The 19730-nt window shown below is 39.0% G+C and overlaps 1 protein-coding gene across 9 annotated transcripts in view; it reads left to right on the forward strand.

Annotated features, from left to right (window-relative positions):
• SENP6 (SUMO specific peptidase 6) overlaps window positions 1-19730 on the forward strand; it is an 83539-nt gene that overhangs the window by 44079 nt on the left and 19730 nt on the right. For all 9 annotated transcript variants that reach the window (XM_075202646.1, XM_075202647.1, XM_075202648.1 and 6 more), the window contains 8 exons: window positions 2053-2279; window positions 3709-3818; window positions 6745-6861; window positions 9395-9514; window positions 10046-10138; window positions 11414-11841; window positions 13472-13572; window positions 16406-16494. In XM_075202646.1, the coding sequence (XP_075058747.1) occupies window positions 2053-2279; window positions 3709-3818; window positions 6745-6861; window positions 9395-9514; window positions 10046-10138; window positions 11414-11841; window positions 13472-13572; window positions 16406-16494 (1285 nt within the window). The remainder of the gene's footprint in view (window positions 1-2052; window positions 2280-3708; window positions 3819-6744; window positions 6862-9394; window positions 9515-10045; window positions 10139-11413; window positions 11842-13471; window positions 13573-16405; window positions 16495-19730) is intronic.

Raw genomic sequence — 19730 nt, forward strand, 5'->3', positions numbered from 1 at the left:
CTTTAGTCCACATACCCATTTACAGTTTAAGATTTTATCCAGATCATTGTAGGCATGCTCAGTGTAAGGTATTGTAACCCTACAGAAAGCGGATTCTTGTGTCATGCACATTTGCATATGTTGCACAAGCATTATAAATGAATGTAAAACACGTTAAGAAATGCTGGTGGCCCTTTAAGAAGTAAAGTTCAGTGATTTAGAATAAATAATGACTGACATTTGTTTACAATTACTATTAGCATATTTAATTTGCATTGCCAAAAACTCTGAAATAAGTCTGTGTTTGGGGCCTCTACTGTCTGAGTGGAGTCCAGCCAGACACTTTATTTTTTTGGTGAGAACTAGGCCTGATTTTAAAATTTTATGTTATGTCTTGAAGGTCCTTTCTTGAACAATTTTTAGCTCACGTCAAAAAGTGTTTTATGATGTCTAGCACCATTAAATCAGTGAGATGCAGTTCATATTTTTTGATGCCAGAGTTCTCCTCTTCAAGATTAATTTCTGCTTTAATTTTGGCAAATATGGCTGAGGTAGAGTTAGGGACATTCTGTATGAGTGACTTTAGAGGATTGAATGCATCCTGCTGCCACAGCACATGGAGAACTGTTTGTAGATAATGTGTTGTTTGCATGAAAACAAATCTGTGTTGAGATAGTTATATTTTTCTGTAGCTTCAGTGAATGTGAGGGGTTTTCAGGATGTGTTCAGAAGGTCCTTGACTTTAGTAAATCCTACTTTTGCCCATCTAGTAAACCGTTGTTTTGCCTTTCCCTCCCAAAATTCAGACTTTCCCAGGAATGGAAAGTTCATACCATTTCTACATATGCTAATAGATGGTCTAAATCGGCGGTTCCCAAAGTGTGCGCCACGGCTCCCCGGGGTGCTGCGGTGCTGTCACAGGGGTGCAGTGGCAGGAGGAAAAAACAAAACTTACCATTCCGAAGGCGCCCGGGACCCCCAGCATCCTCCTCGTTTCTTACTGAATGTTGGGCGTGATGTCATCACGCCCGACATTCAGTGACAAGCAGCAGGAGAGAAGATGCAGGGTCCCAGGCACCGCCGAATTGGTAAGACAGAAGAAATGGAAGAAAAAAGATCAAGTATGGTAAGTAAAGAAGTGGAGGGGAATGGTGATAGGAAACCGCAATGGAGGGGCAAAAGAATGAAAGAGAGGGGGCACTGAGTGAGTGGATGCAGGTGAGGGGGGCACTGAGTGAGTGGATGCAGATGAGGGGGGGGCGCGGAGTGAGTGGAGGCAGAGGAGGGGGGGGCGCGGAGTGAGTGGAGGCAGAGGAGGGGGGGGCGCGGAGTGAGTGGAGGCAGAGGAAGGGGGGCACGGAGTGAGTGGAGGCAGGGGGGGGCGCAGAGTGAGTGGAGGCGGGGGGGGGCGGAGTGAGTTAGCTGTAAATTATTTTTTGACAGAAATTTAATTGAAAAAAATATTTTCCCTTGAATTTATGTGTATTAATTTTGTATACAACTAAATAAGTATTTCTGTCCTGACCTAAATACTTATTACGTTTTTTGGACCCAACTACTTATAAAACGGGACTGTTCGGTAATTATTTTAAAGAAGTGCCTTGAGAAAATTGTGGTGACTCTAAGGGTGCCGCGAACTGCAAAAGTTTGGGAACCACTGGTCTAAATTGTTGTTCTCAACAGAAACACTGCAGATCAAGCTTAGTCAATTCTCTCTGTTTATACTGGTCGTGATATGTGTCTAGCTAGCACTGTTATAAAGTGCACCGCATACCAACCCCACAGAATCTTTCTATTGATACACTGTTACTTATGGAATGGCTTACCATTCACAATAATACCATTGCTGGGCTTAGGTGATCTGCTTTATTAATATGCAAAGTTAATTTTCAATGTGTTTAAATACATTTTTTAGTAATGCTTAGGGGTATAAAATATATGGAGAATGTCCTTTCTGCTTTTTGCTTTCTATATTTTTGAACAAGAATGCTTTGTTCAGTAAACTTTTTTTTTTTTAAGTGATTTATAAGTAAAATATCCCTTTTTAATGTTTTTCATTCTTTTCTATTGTAGATTTAGAAGAACAGTTCATTGTCTTAATCTTTGAACGCCCCTTGACTGTGCATGAAAACGCACTTTTTGAAAAGTTACTAACTGTAACTGGAGTCAAACACTCAATCCCAGACTTTTTCTCGAAAATTGCATTTGAAGAAGCGAACAGAAGACTCGTTGCCTTTACTAAACACACTGAAGAAACTCCAGCACACATCTCATCTCCACTGGACCACATAGCAAGAAGTGTAAATGTTTTTTGTTTGGGTAGTTTTGTCTTTGTGCATAGCCTTAGCCATGGTTTGTTTGTTTTTTGTTTTTTTTGGGTTGGGTATTTAAGTTAAGGTGCCATATACATACTGCAATATCTATGCCAGTTATCCACTTGTTGGCCTGAAATGGCAGCATTTGTGGGCTGAAATCGAACACAATTCTCATTTAATGATGCAATAGAATCTTTATTGCACGTGGCGGGAAATGTCGTTGTCTTACAACGACACAATAGACCGCAATTAAAATGATCCAAATGGCTGAACAGCCAGTTTTTGTGCAATTTGACAAAATTGAGCGTTAATCCTGACACTCGACTAGCTTTACAGCTGCACTTCCCGTTAGCCATGGGAGTTATTGCTAACCGTTTTAAAACGGCCACTGAGGTGAGCGTAAACCTGCCGCAAACTAATAACGAGCTGCAAGCTCCATGCTTGCGGCTTCATATAGATCCATGCGGCCATACACCCCGAAGCAGCATCACAGAGCCACAGCTTTTCGGCCAAGATGAAGCCGTACCATGGAGTTATAAGGAGAAAATGCAAGGGGAGTCCCTGAAAACTTGTTTTTTTTCTTTGAGGCTCCAGGTTGCTTGATTTATAGCTATTGTAGCGTTCAAAGTAAAAATGTAACTTTTTTTGATTTTATTTTGTTTAAGGAGCTTGTTCCCAATAGTAAAACATCTACACACAGCGTTTTTTGCTGTAAACTAAATGGTAAATTGTAGGAAAAAAATCAAACCCATTCTTATCTGAGCAACCATATTTAGTCCTAATGTATTCACAGTATTTTCAAACCTATGTATCACAATTTCCTCATCTGAGCTTCTCTTAGCACTACCAATAATGCTCAGACAAAAACGAAAAACTTAATGTACAATACTATCATAGTAAAAGTACAACCCCCACTGTATATAGGGTAATAGTGTTGTGTAAAACCTGAACTACTTTAAGGCATTAGACAATGAGTGAATTGTGGAGTGTGTAGTATCATGAATATTAAAATTGGAGGCTGACTGCAGAGAAATGAGTATGCAGAATGGCATATGTCCACATGCAATAAACACTCTAATAGAAGAGGTACCTGTAGTGGCCCAATAGTTATATTGGATTGTAAATCGTTTGATTTTACAAAGCCCTAAGATTTATAAGTGGAGAATAAATGCCAGGCTCCTGGTGTAATTGTATACTGGCACAGATAGCTTCCATATGACAGTACCCCAACTGTGCTTGTAAAATCTAATCTAAGCAAACCTTTTCTAGTCTTTTATTATGTTGTGATATATATTGTTGAATGCAAGCAAATTCATAAAAGCCGGTTTATTTTCAATTTAAAAAATCATTTGCTATTGTCTGGGTAGCATTTTAACAGCAACAGAACAATAACAATACTGCACTTGTAATGCAGGTTCCAACAGAAACTCGGATGAAATTGCGGAATGCTGCGGCTCAGTTGCAGTTTTTCACTGACGATGGAGTTGGAGACACACACAATGTCTTTGTTGGTCCCATTGAAAAGTGAGTTTATATTTAGAATTTTAAATATTTGTCCTTTGCTATGGAATCAGTAGGATAGGGTAGTCGGGACAGCAAAACCTGTGTTTCAGATGCTGGAAAGGATGACATCTCAATGATGTAATTGGAAGGAAGTATATTTAAAATCTGATTTCAATCCCAAAATAGAGTAAAACAGCACAAATATAAATCACAGTGAAATATATCTGACAGAGTTCATGAATAAAGAAATGACTCAAATGTGTAAAATACACTAGATAACAGTAAAATCTTAAAACTGATCAAGAGGAAACGTTCGCTGGATATACGTATGGAGAAATTCCACATGCACCAATGAGCCACAACATTAAAACAGCTGACAAGTGAAGAGAATAAAGTGAATGATCTTGTTACAATGGCACCTGTCACAGGGTGGGATATATTTGGCAGCAAGTGAACAGTCAGTTCTTGAGGTTGCTGTGTTGAAAGTTGGGAAAATGGGCAAGTGAGCTACTGTAGCACAAATTGCTGAAAAAGTTTATGATAGGAAAATGTAGAGACGCACAGTACACCGCAGCTTGCTGCGTAAGGGCCTGCGTAGCCACAGACTGGTGAAAGTGGTCATGTGACCCCTGTCCACTACCGAAAGCATGTGAGTTCCAGAACTGGACCATGGGGGTCCAGTTCTGGACAAAGCTTACAGACTTAACCACTACATATTAATCCCGAAACCAGTAATAGCGATAGTATGACAATTTGGACTTACCATATAGCAGGCAGTCATTCTGTCCGTCAGCCCTAATAATCTATAGATGTAAAATACGACTGTCAGAAAGATCTACATAAGGAAATGATGATGGCATTTTTAATAGACTCAGTGCAAATGGCGCTTTTAAAGCAGCAATGGGCGGCCCCACGGCCTGTATAATGTAATCCAGGCAGTGGATCCGGGCATTGCCGCTTTAAAATGGACATTTGCTCGGAGTCTATTAAAAATGACAACATTTCTTTATGTAGATCTTTCTGATAGTCGCATTTCACATTCGTAAGTCCATATGGTCATACTATTGCTATTATTGGTTTTGGGGCTAATTTGTAGTGGTTAAGTCTGTCTGCTTTGATAGAGCTGATGACACCACTACCACCAGCCCATGGAGCAATGGAAACAGATGACCTGATAAATCACATTTACTTTGTTTGTATATGTTGTTTATCTGAGGAAAAGATGGCTCCAGGATGCACTATGGTAAGTATGCAAGTCGGCGGAGGCAGTGTGATGCTCTAATGTTCTGCTGGGAAACCTTGGGCCCTGGATTCATGATGATGTTATACTTTGACATGTACCACCTACCTAAACATAGTTGCAAGCCAAGTACCACCCTTCATAGCAACGGTGTTCTCTGATGGCAATGGCCTCTTTCAGCATGAAAATCCACTCTGCTACACTACAAAAATTGTTCAGGAATGGTTCGAGGAACATGACAGAGTTCAAGGTCTTGACTTGGACTCCAAATTCCCTGGTTGAACATCTTCATTATGTGCTGGGAAAACAAGTCAGAGTCTTGCAACTTACAGGACTTAAAGGATCTGCTGCTAATGTTTTGGTGCCAGCACACCTTCAGAGGTCTTGTGGAGTCCATAACTCGATGGGTCATAGCGGCCTTAGTGTCATGAGGGGGACCTACACAATATTAGACAGGTGATTTTAATGTTGTGGCTGATTGGTGTATAGTGCATTAGATCACACACACACACACACATTTTTATTGGTTCGTGAGGACCCACATCTGGAACATGGCACATAGGGACACCCTTTTCCTAATGCTCTGTTAATGGGACAGTCATATGGATGTGTGTAGGAACTGTCGCCAGAGTTATCACTTGAAGTTTACAATTTGACTTTGCTCAAAGTACTGACATGGACCGCATGGTGGAGGACCTTTCATATATTTTGGCTGTCTGAGGACATCTACACGTCTGCTTCCCCGGATTTCAATCCATGTGAAGTGCTGACAGAGCTTCCTCTCAACTTTGGAAAGCGCTAGAACCGCATCTATGTAGAGATCCAAAGTATCTCATGAGAAGAAGGTAGTCTGCAACATCTTGGAAACTTCTTTTTCCCTTCTTTGACTGCAAGATCACCTTGCCAGGGGCGCTATTCCAAGTATTGGCCAGTTGTTAAGTAGGCTGCTTGGATAAACTTGCTTTGGTAGGCTAGCTGCTTCTCACTGAGATACAGGTGCATCTTTTTTCACATCTTCAGTGAGGCATGACCAGTTATCAGGTGCAGGTTTGTCTCTTAGATTTTGTATTTTCATCTTTTATGCAAAAGAGGACCTTCAGGGTTTGGCTCCTAGGATCCCTCCAATGCGTCGGTCAAGAAACGAGATCAAAATCAGACATTCCTGGGGGTAAATGTATCAAGCGGAGAGTTTTCCGGCGGGTTTGAAAAGTGGAGATGTTGCCTATAGCAATTAATCAGATTCTAGCTATCATTTTGTAGAATGTACTAAATAAATGATAGCTAAAATTGGATTGGTTTTTCAAACCCGCCGGAAAACTCTCAGCTTGATACATTTACCCCCTGATGTTTGATCAGGATTAGGGATGTATCGCCCCATACTGGTCTTCCTAATGAAGCCGTTGGCCAGTTTTTAGTAAGAGATAATAAATACACTCCTTTATTCCAAGTCTTGCCTCATCTCAGGCTTTACATTTTAGAAATAGACAAGAAATTACAAAAAAAGGCATTTCATCATAACAGGCCAAAGATTAACAGTTTAAGCAAAGTGATTTATCAATTTAAAAGAAATGTATTGCAGGTTTTATCTGGATGGGTCTTCCTTTTTTACCTTTGCGTTTGTATTTATAGACTGCAATTGCTTTTTTTTTTTTTTTTCCTTATTTGACGTAATAAGTAGACGTGTTTGTTTTTTTTGTTTTCTTTTAGATTGATTGTTTATCCTCCACCTCCTGCTAAAGGTGGAATCTCTGTCACAAATGAGGATCTCCATTGCTTAAATGAAGGAGAATTTTTAAATGATGTTATTATTGATTTCTACTTAAAGTAAGTCTTATTTATGGTTGTTTTATTTTTTGTTTTGTTTTTCATTTTATTTATAAAATGAACTGTCTAGTTAATAGATATTTTATTTTTATAAGGTCCCAACACAATGTACTCTAACATACAGTTCCTGTCTATCGAGCTTTTACCATTTTTAGTGAAGTACAGCGCCAAGGTCATATCACTTATTTTTTTTCTAATTATAATGCATGTTAAAAAGTATATTCTTAGAACATCTCCAAATTTTGTAAATTGTTTCTGTAAACAGAGGAATGCAGTATAATTATACCAACCTGTACCTTTCTTGTCTGGATAGTGCCGAACGTTCTGGTTTAACTTACTCACAGTGTCTCCAATATAAATAAAAACCCACCTGCCTGTGAGACCAGTTCCAGTGCTGACAGCAATGTTGGCAAACACATTAGACCATTCAGCATCCTGGTCCACACTGTTCCACAGCGATTTTGAATTCAAAGTTCTGTATCCAATATGCTGCCAAGACACTCTTGCTGCATGATATGGTGGTGTATGTAAAAGCATTGCATTTTGTATAACTTCCATGTGCCTGTCTCACCACTTTCGTTGCTTTAGCAGGGTTTTTGTTATTACTTCATTTTATGGTTTACTCACTATACAGGAGTTTTAGCTTTAATAAGTTGCAGTCTTGTGATGCACAACTAAGAACTTGTTATTTAAAACATAACCTTTTATTTTACTGATGAATCCTCTTTAAAACCAGCAAAATAGTTAAAAATAGGATGGCATGTGTATTAGAAATAATGTATTAAAATGCCCTGTCTGCTTATGCGGTCTTTAATTGATGTTTTAATACTATCTTAACTTTCTTAATTCCAGATATCATCAATATTGTACACTGCCTATAACTCTAGTTCGTCTTAATATCAGAACAGAAGGATATTTTTATATACACGCATGATTGATGTGTGGTGTTGATGATTCTAGAAGGCTATTGGAATAGGGGCACTTCTAATTAATAATTCCTAATGTTTCAGTAATGCTACACCTAATTTTTATGTCCATTTTGCTGAGGTACAGCTTAAATTTGTTGATGATGGACTGCCACCATGTGGACAATAAACGAACTCTGAAAAATGATTTTGAATTGATTTTATTTTTAAACTGGCTTGCAAAGTTCAAGAGATTTGAGGTTCAAATGTATAAATTCCTTGTAACTTCTGTTCAGAGGTGGTAGTGCTCTTGTAGTACTTCAACATAGAATATCTGCGAAGAAGACTAAACGCCAAAGAGCTGGAACAAGGATTCTTATATGCCCATATGGGCTTGTAAGTGTGTGTGTGTGTGTATGTGTGTATATAATGATTAGCCTGGACAATTTCCATAAAGGATGAACTATCAAATATGCTTATGACAACAACTGCATGTAGAAGAGTGTTAATGAGACAATGCTATGAAAACACTAAAGGCAAACCAGAGTAAGTGTAACAGGATGGACTTACTCTACCACTCTGTATGCAAGAATCTCCCAGACCATGAATGCCAATTGCACGTCAGTTGTAGCAGAGTAGTCTCGGCCACCACCAGGCTCCTTCTCCTTTGTTCTGGGTGTTGTGTGCAGCTACTGCAGTACCTCTTTGCTGGTGAACACCCACAAACTACAATGGTGAGGGTGGGCTCAGTCCACTCTTCATGCTTGTGCCACTAAATCTGTGCTGAGAGATTTACTCTTTAAATCTCCTACTTAAATTACTTGCAGTAGACCTGATCTGGTGCCTAGCTCACCCCTCTAAGTCAACATTTTCTCCAGTGGACAAGTGGCCAGATCCCCACAGCATTAGTCTTGCTGCTGCCACTGCTAACCTAACAGCGACATACGTAAATTTGGAGATCTTTGCGAGCAAAAATGGAAATTGATAAATCAGCAGATCTCAATGCAGCCACCTGCACTTTAAGAACTATGAGAGCAGCCAGCACTACAATTGTTGGGAATTACTCTTGTTCTTCATAGTCAGTCAGTGTTCCTAGCAATCACAGATAATTAGTGTTAATTGATCTCCAATAGCTAACTGGAACTGCTTTCAGGGTGGCACAAATCAACAGTATAAAGTTAGTAATGGTGTACTTGGCAAGCTGGTCAAATAAGCCTCCTGCAGCATGACCTGTTAATGGCATGTTAGTATTGTGAGTGTTGAAGAGGGAGAAAGTGATAATTTCTATTTGGTAGGTTATAGTAAAAAAAGGCTGCTTTAGTTTTCCATTTCTTTAACCACGTTGATTGTCTAGGTACTCAAACGCGCCCCCCCCCCCCCCCCCACCCCCTCTTATTTATCTGCTGTATTAGAACTTCTCAAATCTGTCAGCTCTTTCTGAAGACCTTTTTAATGATTTCTATTTATCATTAGTGCACATATGTTTTCAATTCTAAATAGGGCTATCTTCTAATAATGTCAATACGAATGTATCACACAGCACTATAATTCTGAAATCAGAATTTATTTTTCTTGTCACAAATTTCACAATGAGTTTGGTGTTTCTAACACTTACATTTTTTTAACAGGTATTTAGTGCTGGAGAAACTGGGGAAAAAGGCAGACAAAATCCATATTTTTAGTTCTTTTTTCTATAAGCGCCTAAATCAAAGAGAGAGGAGGAATCTTCAGGATTCTGCAAACTTAACGTAAGTACAAATAGTTATGCAGGTTAGTTACATAATTTTATTTTCTGTGTAGTCTTGTAATGTCTAAGCAACATTTTTCTCTTGACATAGCCTTTATAACTGCCAAATCTTCTTCATTCACCCACTAAGTTCTGTAAAATTGCAACAGTTTTCAAAAATGATTTTCTAATTGCATAGAGAATATGTGAGCTTCACCTTTGTCTACATGCCAACAGACGTTTTGTGATTACTGCAAAGGCACTCAGCTTTGGACTATTGTTTTTGAATTGCAATTTAACTATTGACATCTGCCATTTACAGTATGGGCTATGTTGGTCCATCAACAGTCATATTTTAATTCAGAACATGCTAAAGTTAACAAGGTTGACCAAGAAGATTTTTCGAACTTTTGTACACCTGGTGTGTGTTCACATTACCATATTGTAAACATTTTTTTTTTTATTTTCATTTACAATAACAATAAAGATGGAATTTGTAATATTTCTCATCTGATATATGTGTGTGTATATCATTGTTTTGTTTTCCCCCTAGATTGCAGAAAAGGAGACATGGAAGAGTTAAAACATGGACTCGGCATGTGGATATTTTTCAAAAAGACTTCATTTTTGTTCCACTTAATGAAGCGTATGTAAAATCTTGAAATGAAAATCACAAACTACTTGGCATGCTCATTTCCATGCAATGAAATATTGCAATATTAAGCGTAAATTGCCAGTCTGCAAAGCATCCGCTTTGTGCTATATTTGCTATCCATTCATCTGTCTCCAACGGTGTCTAGTACATGGACAATAAGGAGCATAGTTCATATTTGGTTCTCATTGTCTGTTTAAATACATTTCCTTTGCAAAATTTTAATTCACGACCAAATAACATTGCAGCTGGTAGATTATGTCTTTGTGTCCTGCATTTATATAAAAAAAATGTATATACTGTAGGTGTGAATCGGAGGCAGAACTAGCGGAGGGAACCGGTGCCCACTGCTCGCTAGTTCCCTGTGCAGTAGGCCCCATTATCTCCATGGGCCCCGATTCACCGCACCTGCTGCACCAATGGTAGTTCCGCCACTGGTGTGAATCAGTAAATCGCAAAATGTTTATCATGTTTGCTTGTGATTCTAAATATGTTAATAGAGCTGTTGATCATAAATATCAACGCTAAGCTGTGGATGATCCAGCACCAGTAACCCTAGTGTGTACCGCAAGTGTGGTCCTTGCATGGTTTTGGACGTGCTTGTGTACTTTCGGTGGACTTGGCACTGAAAGTAGTGTACTCTAAAATGCAATCAACACGACAACATGTGACAATACACCTAAAACAAGATGAATCTGTTAAAGTAAAGAGATATATTTTAATCTACCAATACTAGTTCTTTATATTACAAAGGAAAGTGGATGGTTATAGATGCCTGACCGAAATTGGGATTTAAATCTGGCTCCTAAGCCAGTCTTCAAAAATGCATAGTTGCATTTGCTTCACATATCTTGAGGTTTTTTTGTTTTTTTTCATGTGTTTTTTTATTTAGGTTACTAGTGCTTACACTACACAATTTTGTTTATTTGATATTTTTGCATAGTGTTACTAAATAAACTTCTAGAAGGGCAGTTCTGCTTTCATTCTATATGGGATTTATACAACAGCTAGGTCTCCCTTTTTTTCTTTCTATAAAGTAATATAGATCACAGCATATGGAAAAGTGACGGGCCTTTGAAAGGAAGTGAATAGTAAAAAATACAATTAAATGGGGCTCCAATAATAAAACTGTTATCGAGACTTTGTGCAAAATGTTATGAACACAAAAAAACTTTCAATAATACTCTTGCACAGGTTTTGTTGAAACTCAGAATTATACCCAAACTGGTTCATGCCAAGCTTACTTTTCTTTCTCTCTCTTTCTTACAGTGCCCATTGGTTTTTAGCTGTCATTTGTTTTCCTGGTTTAGAAGAACCAGTGTATTATCCAAACCCTTACTACCAAGTTACAGGTAGTCCAGCAGCCACCGTGATGCAGGGAGATGATAGCGGTGCCTCTTTTCCTCCTGGTGACTCTCAGACCCTTCTGCAAGGCATTTCTTCCAAATCCACTCATAAAAAAACACCCAATAAAAAACAAACTGTTCCTACCAGTGACACAAGCTCTGGGGCTGATAAAAGTGACACTCCTGGGAATAAACCAAGTCATTGTGTAGTACGGAGTGGCCTCCGAAGATGTGATCAAGAGTTCCAAGAAGCAGATATGTCTCTTAAATCTCCTTTTCCACAAACAGACTGTAGTCCTAAAAATGTAAATGGAATTGCCAGTGAATGTAAAACTCCATTAAAACATGTTGGTAAGTACTTCATGCAATTAAAATCCATAATATGCAAGTCTTTGTTGTTCTGCATTTTCTTATTATATGCATGCATATAACACATTGCTTAACCTCAACTGAATAGCAGTAGAAATGCAATCATTGAAGTACAGTTTGTATATTTGCTAGTTGAATAAAACTTAATTTAACCATTTGTCTAGTTTAGCTAGCTATAGTTTTTTCTCTTCAATTGTACAAATTATTTGTAATTAAAACAGACCAAATTGTCCACAACAAAATTCTATATATTAATAAAGTTGGTGACTGCTTTTGAATGCCTGTATACTTCCGTTAAATTGGTTTTTGAGTTTTCCCCTTTTTGACATTTGTGATTTTTGGCAAATGATGAAAGGGGACCTAAGTGTACTTGCTGTGTATCTTGCTTTAAAAGGTATATTTTTGCTTTTGTGCTGTAGTGTTATCTTTAAATAATTTCTGTGCAAGTGAAGGGTTTTTTAAATGGATGCCACCTGGAATCTTATTTCAAAATGAAGGACCTTTTTGTATAATTTTAATTTATATATCAAATTTATATTTAACATAAAAGACCCATTAAGTTTTGTTAAACTTTCCATGACTATATTTTTACAAGAACACTTACAATATGAATCTTTAGTGTGTAGAAATGTTAATGAACTACTGAGGGCCTGTAATTCCCTAGAACCTGCACAGGTCACCACTTTGGACCAGAAAAGGTTAGGGAAACCACCTGAATAAGGGGGATAACAGTGAAGAGTAGTGTGTTGACGCATTTCTTTTATTAAACATACTACAGTTTTGTTCTTTTTTGCAATTGATTTATTCTAATTGGTGGCCTTATCTTTCTCATAGATAAGGAGAGGGTGAGAACAGAAGTTGAGGTGCATTGTCTCTCCAGTGACACGTACCGTTGAACTACTGTTAATCATTTTAGAATTTAATTTCCGATTAGAATTTAGGGTGGGTGCTGGGAATAGCTCGAAATCGGAAGTACTTAGACACTAGTATACATTAAAAAAATAGGCCACAAGTACATTTAATTTTGTCTGGAAGTTCCAGTCTCTGCTTTCTAAAATACATGGTCCATGCACTCAGTTTTTTAATATTCGCCCTTCTGGAATGGTAACTAGTCGGCAAAAATCACAAAACTGTGTCCTTTCCCTACTTCACAACTTTATATGCTCCTAATATTTCTCCAGACTCTGGTGTACCATTTTCTACTTTTGAGTATTCTAAAATATTCCAGTGAACATAATTCATTTCACTCCAAGACTCCAAGGCAATAAGCAGCTTCAAGGCAATAAGCAGCTTCTGCCAAGTTCTACTGCAACCTCCCAACACCTGGCCTGCTATAAGGAAAATGTTAAAATTCCTTGCAAAATATAGTTGCTCAAATGTCTAGCTGTCCGTTTTGGCTTGCGACTTAATCTTTCCTGATAAATTTTGATATACTACACTGTTCACCATGACCATTATATACTTGAAATTTTGTAACTGGTGCATCTGTTGAGTAAGACAAATTAAATCTAAATGCAGAAAGAGTATACACTACTACGTAGCTGTTGGAGGTAAACAAAACCAATATTGTCATACCTTTTATACTAATTAAAATGTGTTTTGTCCTATTCAGATGGTTTACACAGATTACGAATAAGCTATAGTGACTCACCAGATGACCTGAAGAAAAATGAAGAAGAATTCATAGATTTTTCTGATGATCAAGATAATCTGGTGGGTTTAAAAAAGAAAAAAAAAATGTGACATGAAACTTGCAAATTGTCTGACAACAAACCAAACTAATGTGTGAGTGAACATAGGTAAATCCATAGACCAGTGATGGGCAGTAGGGGGCCTATGCATCATTCTGAGCCTTCATCTCCGGCCCCAAGGTCCTTCCTGCCTTATTCTCAGATTCGTTTGTTATAGCTTGACTGCTGATATATTATTGCAGATAAGTGTCTCTTCCTTTGATTTAATGTATTGTTTTAATGTATTACTGAGATTTAAGGATATGAGACCCCTTGGAAGGTTAGAGGGCCACACAATGTGGCGCTGGAAAGTGATTCAGGTTGCCCATCACTGCCATAGACCATAACTTGAGACATTCCTGCATGTACTATTATGTTGTTACCTGTATTGTAAAGGAATTAAGTGTTATTTGGACTTGTCAATTTCCTACTGCATTATTACGCATAGTAGTAATTTGTTATCCATCATATTTGGGGGACACTGGTTAAACATGCAATACAAAACATATGCTTTGTACTTCACCTGTTCTAAATGCCAGGCAAAATGACAGAATGGATGCTTCGGATCCAGGTGTCCAATGTGTGGCTTCTGAGACTGAGGACCAGTACACGGACATCTGGGAAGGATACAAACGAGATGGCAGAGCGAGGTGCTAGCTCAATCCATCGTGGAGCTGACAAAATGTGCAGCGCATTCTTTGTTAACTGAACATATTCCTCCTAAACTTCCCTTAGGGACTCCCAACAGTGTTGTTTTTATTTCTCAGGGAAAATGTAAGGGAATTTTGTGTGGGGTCATCCCTTAGCATCATAGGGTGACCACCAAAATGAGTCAGTAGTCTTGGCAAAGCAGGTGTCCTGGTTCCAAGCCTGCTGAAAAATAGACCACATGATTCCGATCCCTCCCATCTCTTTTTCTTTCGGGCCTGTGGATCAGCTCTTTTTCAGAGTTGTGGTTCAGATGCATCCTAAAAATAGATTACGTATTGGACTTCTTGGGGGCTCTCCTCAAGCTGTTGCTCTCCACAAACCTCCTGATACAGATCCAGGAGACTTTGCTTCATTGGGCCATTCAGTGCCTGTTGTTTAGAGTACTGTCTCACTCTCGAAAAAGCAGAACAGTTTGAGTTATTACTCACATATTACTCATACAAAAATCAAACTTTCTTTCCAGCCCATCCTGATCCTGAAGTGCCTAATCTTGCATATGCGGTTGGACAAATTTGTGATAGAGTTGGTCTGACCTGTCATTAATTCCATGGAGAGAGACAAATTTCTTGCCTCTGTAAACCCTAAAGGATAAGGATTCATATCTCCAAATCCCAATCTGGGAAGGACATCACAGCCTTGTGCTGTTTGTGATGGAGAAATCTAATTAGCAGTTCAAAGTGCTACCTTTTTGGTCTGGCTACAGCACCAAGGATATTCACAAAAGTCATGGTGGTCATGGCAGCTCTCAAGGCCAGAAGGGATCATGTTCATACCACGCCTAGATGACCTTTTGATGTAGGTGTCCTACGCCCCTCTTCTCCTGACTCATTTGTGCTTGGCAGTGCAAACACTGAAATCACAAGGCTGGGTGATATTTAAAGTCCAGTACTGTCCGAACGCAGTGCATGATCTTTCTAGGTCGCTAAAGCCAGTTTTTAAAGAGTGTTTTTACTGGAGAAGATGATGCTGGTGTTTCAGAAGCAAGTGAGAGTTCTGTTATCTCACAGATAATTCTCAATCCTCCATTGCAAAAAGCTAATAGGGAGAATATTTTGCTTTGAAGAAGTGCAGTTTGCTTGCTTTCACACTCTGACTTTCCAGAACAAAATTCTAGCCAGGTGGTCATGTTCGACATGCAGTCCCTTCTGTGGTGGCTGGAGAGAGAGAATCTCGGCATGGGCTATCCCTTCTCCCTCAGGGACTGAGCCATGTGGCCATGCATACCAGCCTGCAGGTTGACACATGACCTCTACTTACAGAGACTTTAGTCCCAAGAGGAGGCAAAGCTTCCCATATACACTCGTGTTCAGAGCTGTCCTAAAAGCTCTGGAGTTGCTTCAGTCCCTTCTAAGGGATAGACCAATTTGAATCCAATCCATCAATGCCACAGCTGTGGCATATAAGAAAACCACCAGAGGTGGAGCAGGAGCCCTTTGGGGTGGAAGGGGAGCAACAAGACTATGTGCTGGACGGGACGGAGTGTGTGGACAATTAGGAGGTCTGGTTTCCTGAATAAGCATGCCAATCATGGTTCAGCCATCCAGAGGTTTTCATCCAGGTTATGGAGAGGTGGGATTAGGCCGAGGTTGTCATGATGGCCTCTGGGCTGAATCGCAAATGAACTCTGTACTGTGCAAGAACCAGGCACCAAGTGGATGTTGTAATGGCCCCATGGAAGTACCAATTAGTGTATCTCTGCCCTTTCTGATTCCTATGTTTCCTCGGCTATTAAAGAAGTCCAAGAGACTGTGTTCAAATAATTCTGGTAGTTCCAGACTGACTAAGAAGACCCTGGTACGCTGACATTCTAAGCGTGGCGGCAGAAGCATCGTGGAGGCTGCCTCTAAGAGATGATCGCCTTTTTGAATAGGTTTAATATGTTTTAAAAATTTATGCAGCTAGGTCAACTGATTACTCACATGTACGAAGGGAATTATTTTTTCAGTTTTTTGGCATACATATGTTTTCAGTAGGTGGGTAGGCTATAAACATCCTATGTAAATGTCTTTTAAGACTTTTTTTTTTTACCCTAGACAACCTAATGAGGTTTTCTACTCCAATATTCTGCATTTATACTAAGTGCATTTATGAATTACTTTTTGTAGGATGAAAGCAGCGATGATGGCGGCCTTGCTGATGACAATTTCACCTCTGAGGCAGGAAAGTGGCATCTCAAATCCTCGCACTGCAAGCAGTAAGTGTCCTGCACACAGCCCAGCCAGAATTATAATGAATGTAGAATAAGTGGAAATTCTTAGAAAACATTGGCTTGGAGAGCTATAGAGCAAGTGATAACTGCAATAATGAGATGTTTTTCATAAAAGGAAAAAATGACCGTATATAGCATACACTACAGCATCTGAATTAGATAAAGGTCTATAAGGATGACCGCATAGAAAATGGTCAGATATTCATCAATTTCACAATTCTTTATAGTGGTAGTGTCATTTAATGATATGTCATTTTCATTTTAGTAGCGTGTATGAATGTGTAATCTGTCGCTACCATACCCTGAGAATATTATTGTGTTGATTGAAAGAAAATTTTGTCAACCTATTAAACACTCTGTTGGTGTTTGGTTTGTATTTTATCTGTGACATAATAGAAAATAATTTAAGTAGCCTAATTCAGTTAGGCTTGTGAATAAGATTTTATTTATTTTTATTCAGAAAATTAAATATTGCCATTTTGTATTATGGAGCAGAGATGGTGGCATAGATCAATAAAGCAACATGTTTCACGTTACCCTGTAAAACAGATGTATCTCAAGCCCCCTGTGGCTCTGTGTGCACTTACTCTAGTTTATCAATACAGCACATTAAAAACACATTGTACCTATGTGTCACTGGAAATCTAGCTAGTCCCTTACCTTGAATTTGTTATTGTGTGATAATAAAGGTTTGTTGCTTGTGGCATTGCTCATAAATAATACATTCAACATGAAGACTAACTGCCTTAATGTACTTTTTATGTTTTTATGTTGCTCTTTTGTGGCCAAAGAACATTGTTTGGAATGCTACAGACATGGTTATTTATTGAGATTTTTCCAAAGGCGCCAAGATGAATATATGGACACTGATAGGTTTCAAATGCAGTATATGTATACAACAAATTCAAATCAGTGCACTGATAACACAACAACCGATGGTGTCACAAATAAATACAATAAACATATTTTGCTGTAAGCATGTTTGTAAAGTTCCTTTACATAAAGTCCATGGTGGAATGAGTCATTGCAAATAAGGTCCAGTGAATTGCTATACAATGGTATTCCACGAATGATGCCTGAAATTCTCAGGACGGGTGATATTCCAGTTAATGCAGTGTTGCCTCTGGCTAAATACAGGACAGAGTCGCCTCTGGTGTAAAGTCTCTCTGGTTGCAGAGCTTAATGCCAATAATTGAGGATCTTCCAATAGTGCAATAGAGGCTTCTTTACATGGATATCAAGTGTTCACTTAATGAGGGGGCAGAGGATCGCTTACCCTATTGTAGAATCTTATCCACGGTGCCGATCCTTAGTAACTCCCCACAGGACTCTCCGGCTGGGTGATTCTGGAGACTATTGTAGAGACGCGGCCACGACGTCTGTCCCGCGCTTGCGCACTCTGCGGTTGTGAGCTCAGAGGTTGGGATGTTCTCTGTACTCGCAGGTGAAGCGGGGTGATAGTAGCGTGTAGCATGCAGTAATGTCTGTATCTACGCATTTCGCCGGTCTAGCTTTGTCAGGGACAATTGCACTTACATTACAGAAACTCCTTTTTGTAGCCGATAGAGTTCAATGATTGGTTGTTTCAGAGGTTGGCTGGTTTTGAGGTGACCAGTCTTCTGTCTTCTTTGCGGTTGATTGATCAACCACCATAGAATTGCCCTTCATAACAAGATATAGCGAGGAATCGCGTAAAATAGAAAATATTGTAAAAAAACATTGGAGCATTCTATTAGGTGATGAAGAACTTAGAAAAATACTTCCTGCCAACCAAGGTTTATTTACAAACGAGCAGATAACCTTAAGCACAGACTGATTAAAAGCGGCACACAGCCAAACACTCAGACTAAAAACCGCACATGGCTGGAAGAAAATGAGAATGGCTTTTTCTATTGTAATAGATGCCATGCTTGTAAGACCAGTTCAAAAAGGGAAACGAAACCCATAAAGACATTTGTATCCAAAACCACAGGGGAAAGTCACAGAATTAGAAACAAGCTGACCTGTGACAGTAAGGAGGTCATCTACCTGCTAAAATGCCCCTGTGGGAAACAACACATCGGAAGAATCACCAGGAATTTGCGCACACGTATTTCAGAACATCTTAGAAACATAAAGAAGGGGTTTGAGGCACATAGTGTCTCAGACCAATTCCTTAAATACCACAACAGAGACCCTTCACTTTTAAACTTTATGGGAATTTGTAAGGTACAACAGCCATGGAGAGGTGGTGACTATATAAAGCGCCTCTCCAGAGAAGAGGCCAAATGGATCTATACTGCCAAAACACTGATCCCATACGGTCTCAACATCGACTTTGAGCTGTCCAAATTTCTGTAAACTTGTTGCTACCTATTTAACCTGCTTAATACGTCAGCAATTAAAACATTTTTTCCACTATAAATGTATTTTCCACAATGTATTTTCCATGTTGTAACATAGAAATACTAAACCTAAAGTGTATATCCCTGTTATGTACCAAACAAAATGATATCACACTAACAAAACTATGTTGACTTTTAAGAAAATGAAAACTGACTATTTTTTGTGCACTCCACTATAAATCTGGATTGTAATGCATGGTAACTACATTTAGTGTCGTGTATAATCACTAACCCAGAGGAGGAAGAAGAAAGCCCTTTTTAACATTATAATTTCAGATCTACACAGCAGATCAAGATTGACAATGCCCTTTATGCAACATCTGCATGATTTGCAGTGTAGCGTATAAGAAAATAAGGAACGATGCATATCTACGTTTCTCTGCCAGAAAACTTTATAACAGAACCTAACTATCTAAATATCCAAGGGATTTACCTTTAAGGAATAAGGACAAATTATCCTCTGGGTAATTTAATATCCATTTAGAATATACTGGCTCGCAACTATTTTCAGTTTGGCTCACATGACAAACATCTGGGATGTCAATCAACCGCAAAGAAGACAGAAGACTGGTCTCCTCAAAACCAGCCCACCTCTGAAACAACCAGTCATTGAACTCTATCGGCTACAAAAAGGAGTTTCTGTAATGTAAGTGCAATTGTCCCTGACAAAGCCAGACCGGCGAAACGCGTAGGACCCAAACATTACTGCACGCTACACGTTACGATCACCCCGCTTCACCTGTGAGTACAGAGAACATCACAACCGCAGAGTGCGCAAGCGCGGGACAGACGACGCGGCCGCGTCTCTACAACAGTCTCCAGAATCACCCAGCCGGA

Source organism: Mixophyes fleayi, chromosome 3 (assembly GCF_038048845.1).
Source record: "Mixophyes fleayi isolate aMixFle1 chromosome 3, aMixFle1.hap1, whole genome shotgun sequence".
In the NCBI taxonomy this organism is placed as follows: Eukaryota; Metazoa; Chordata; class Amphibia; order Anura; family Limnodynastidae; genus Mixophyes; species Mixophyes fleayi.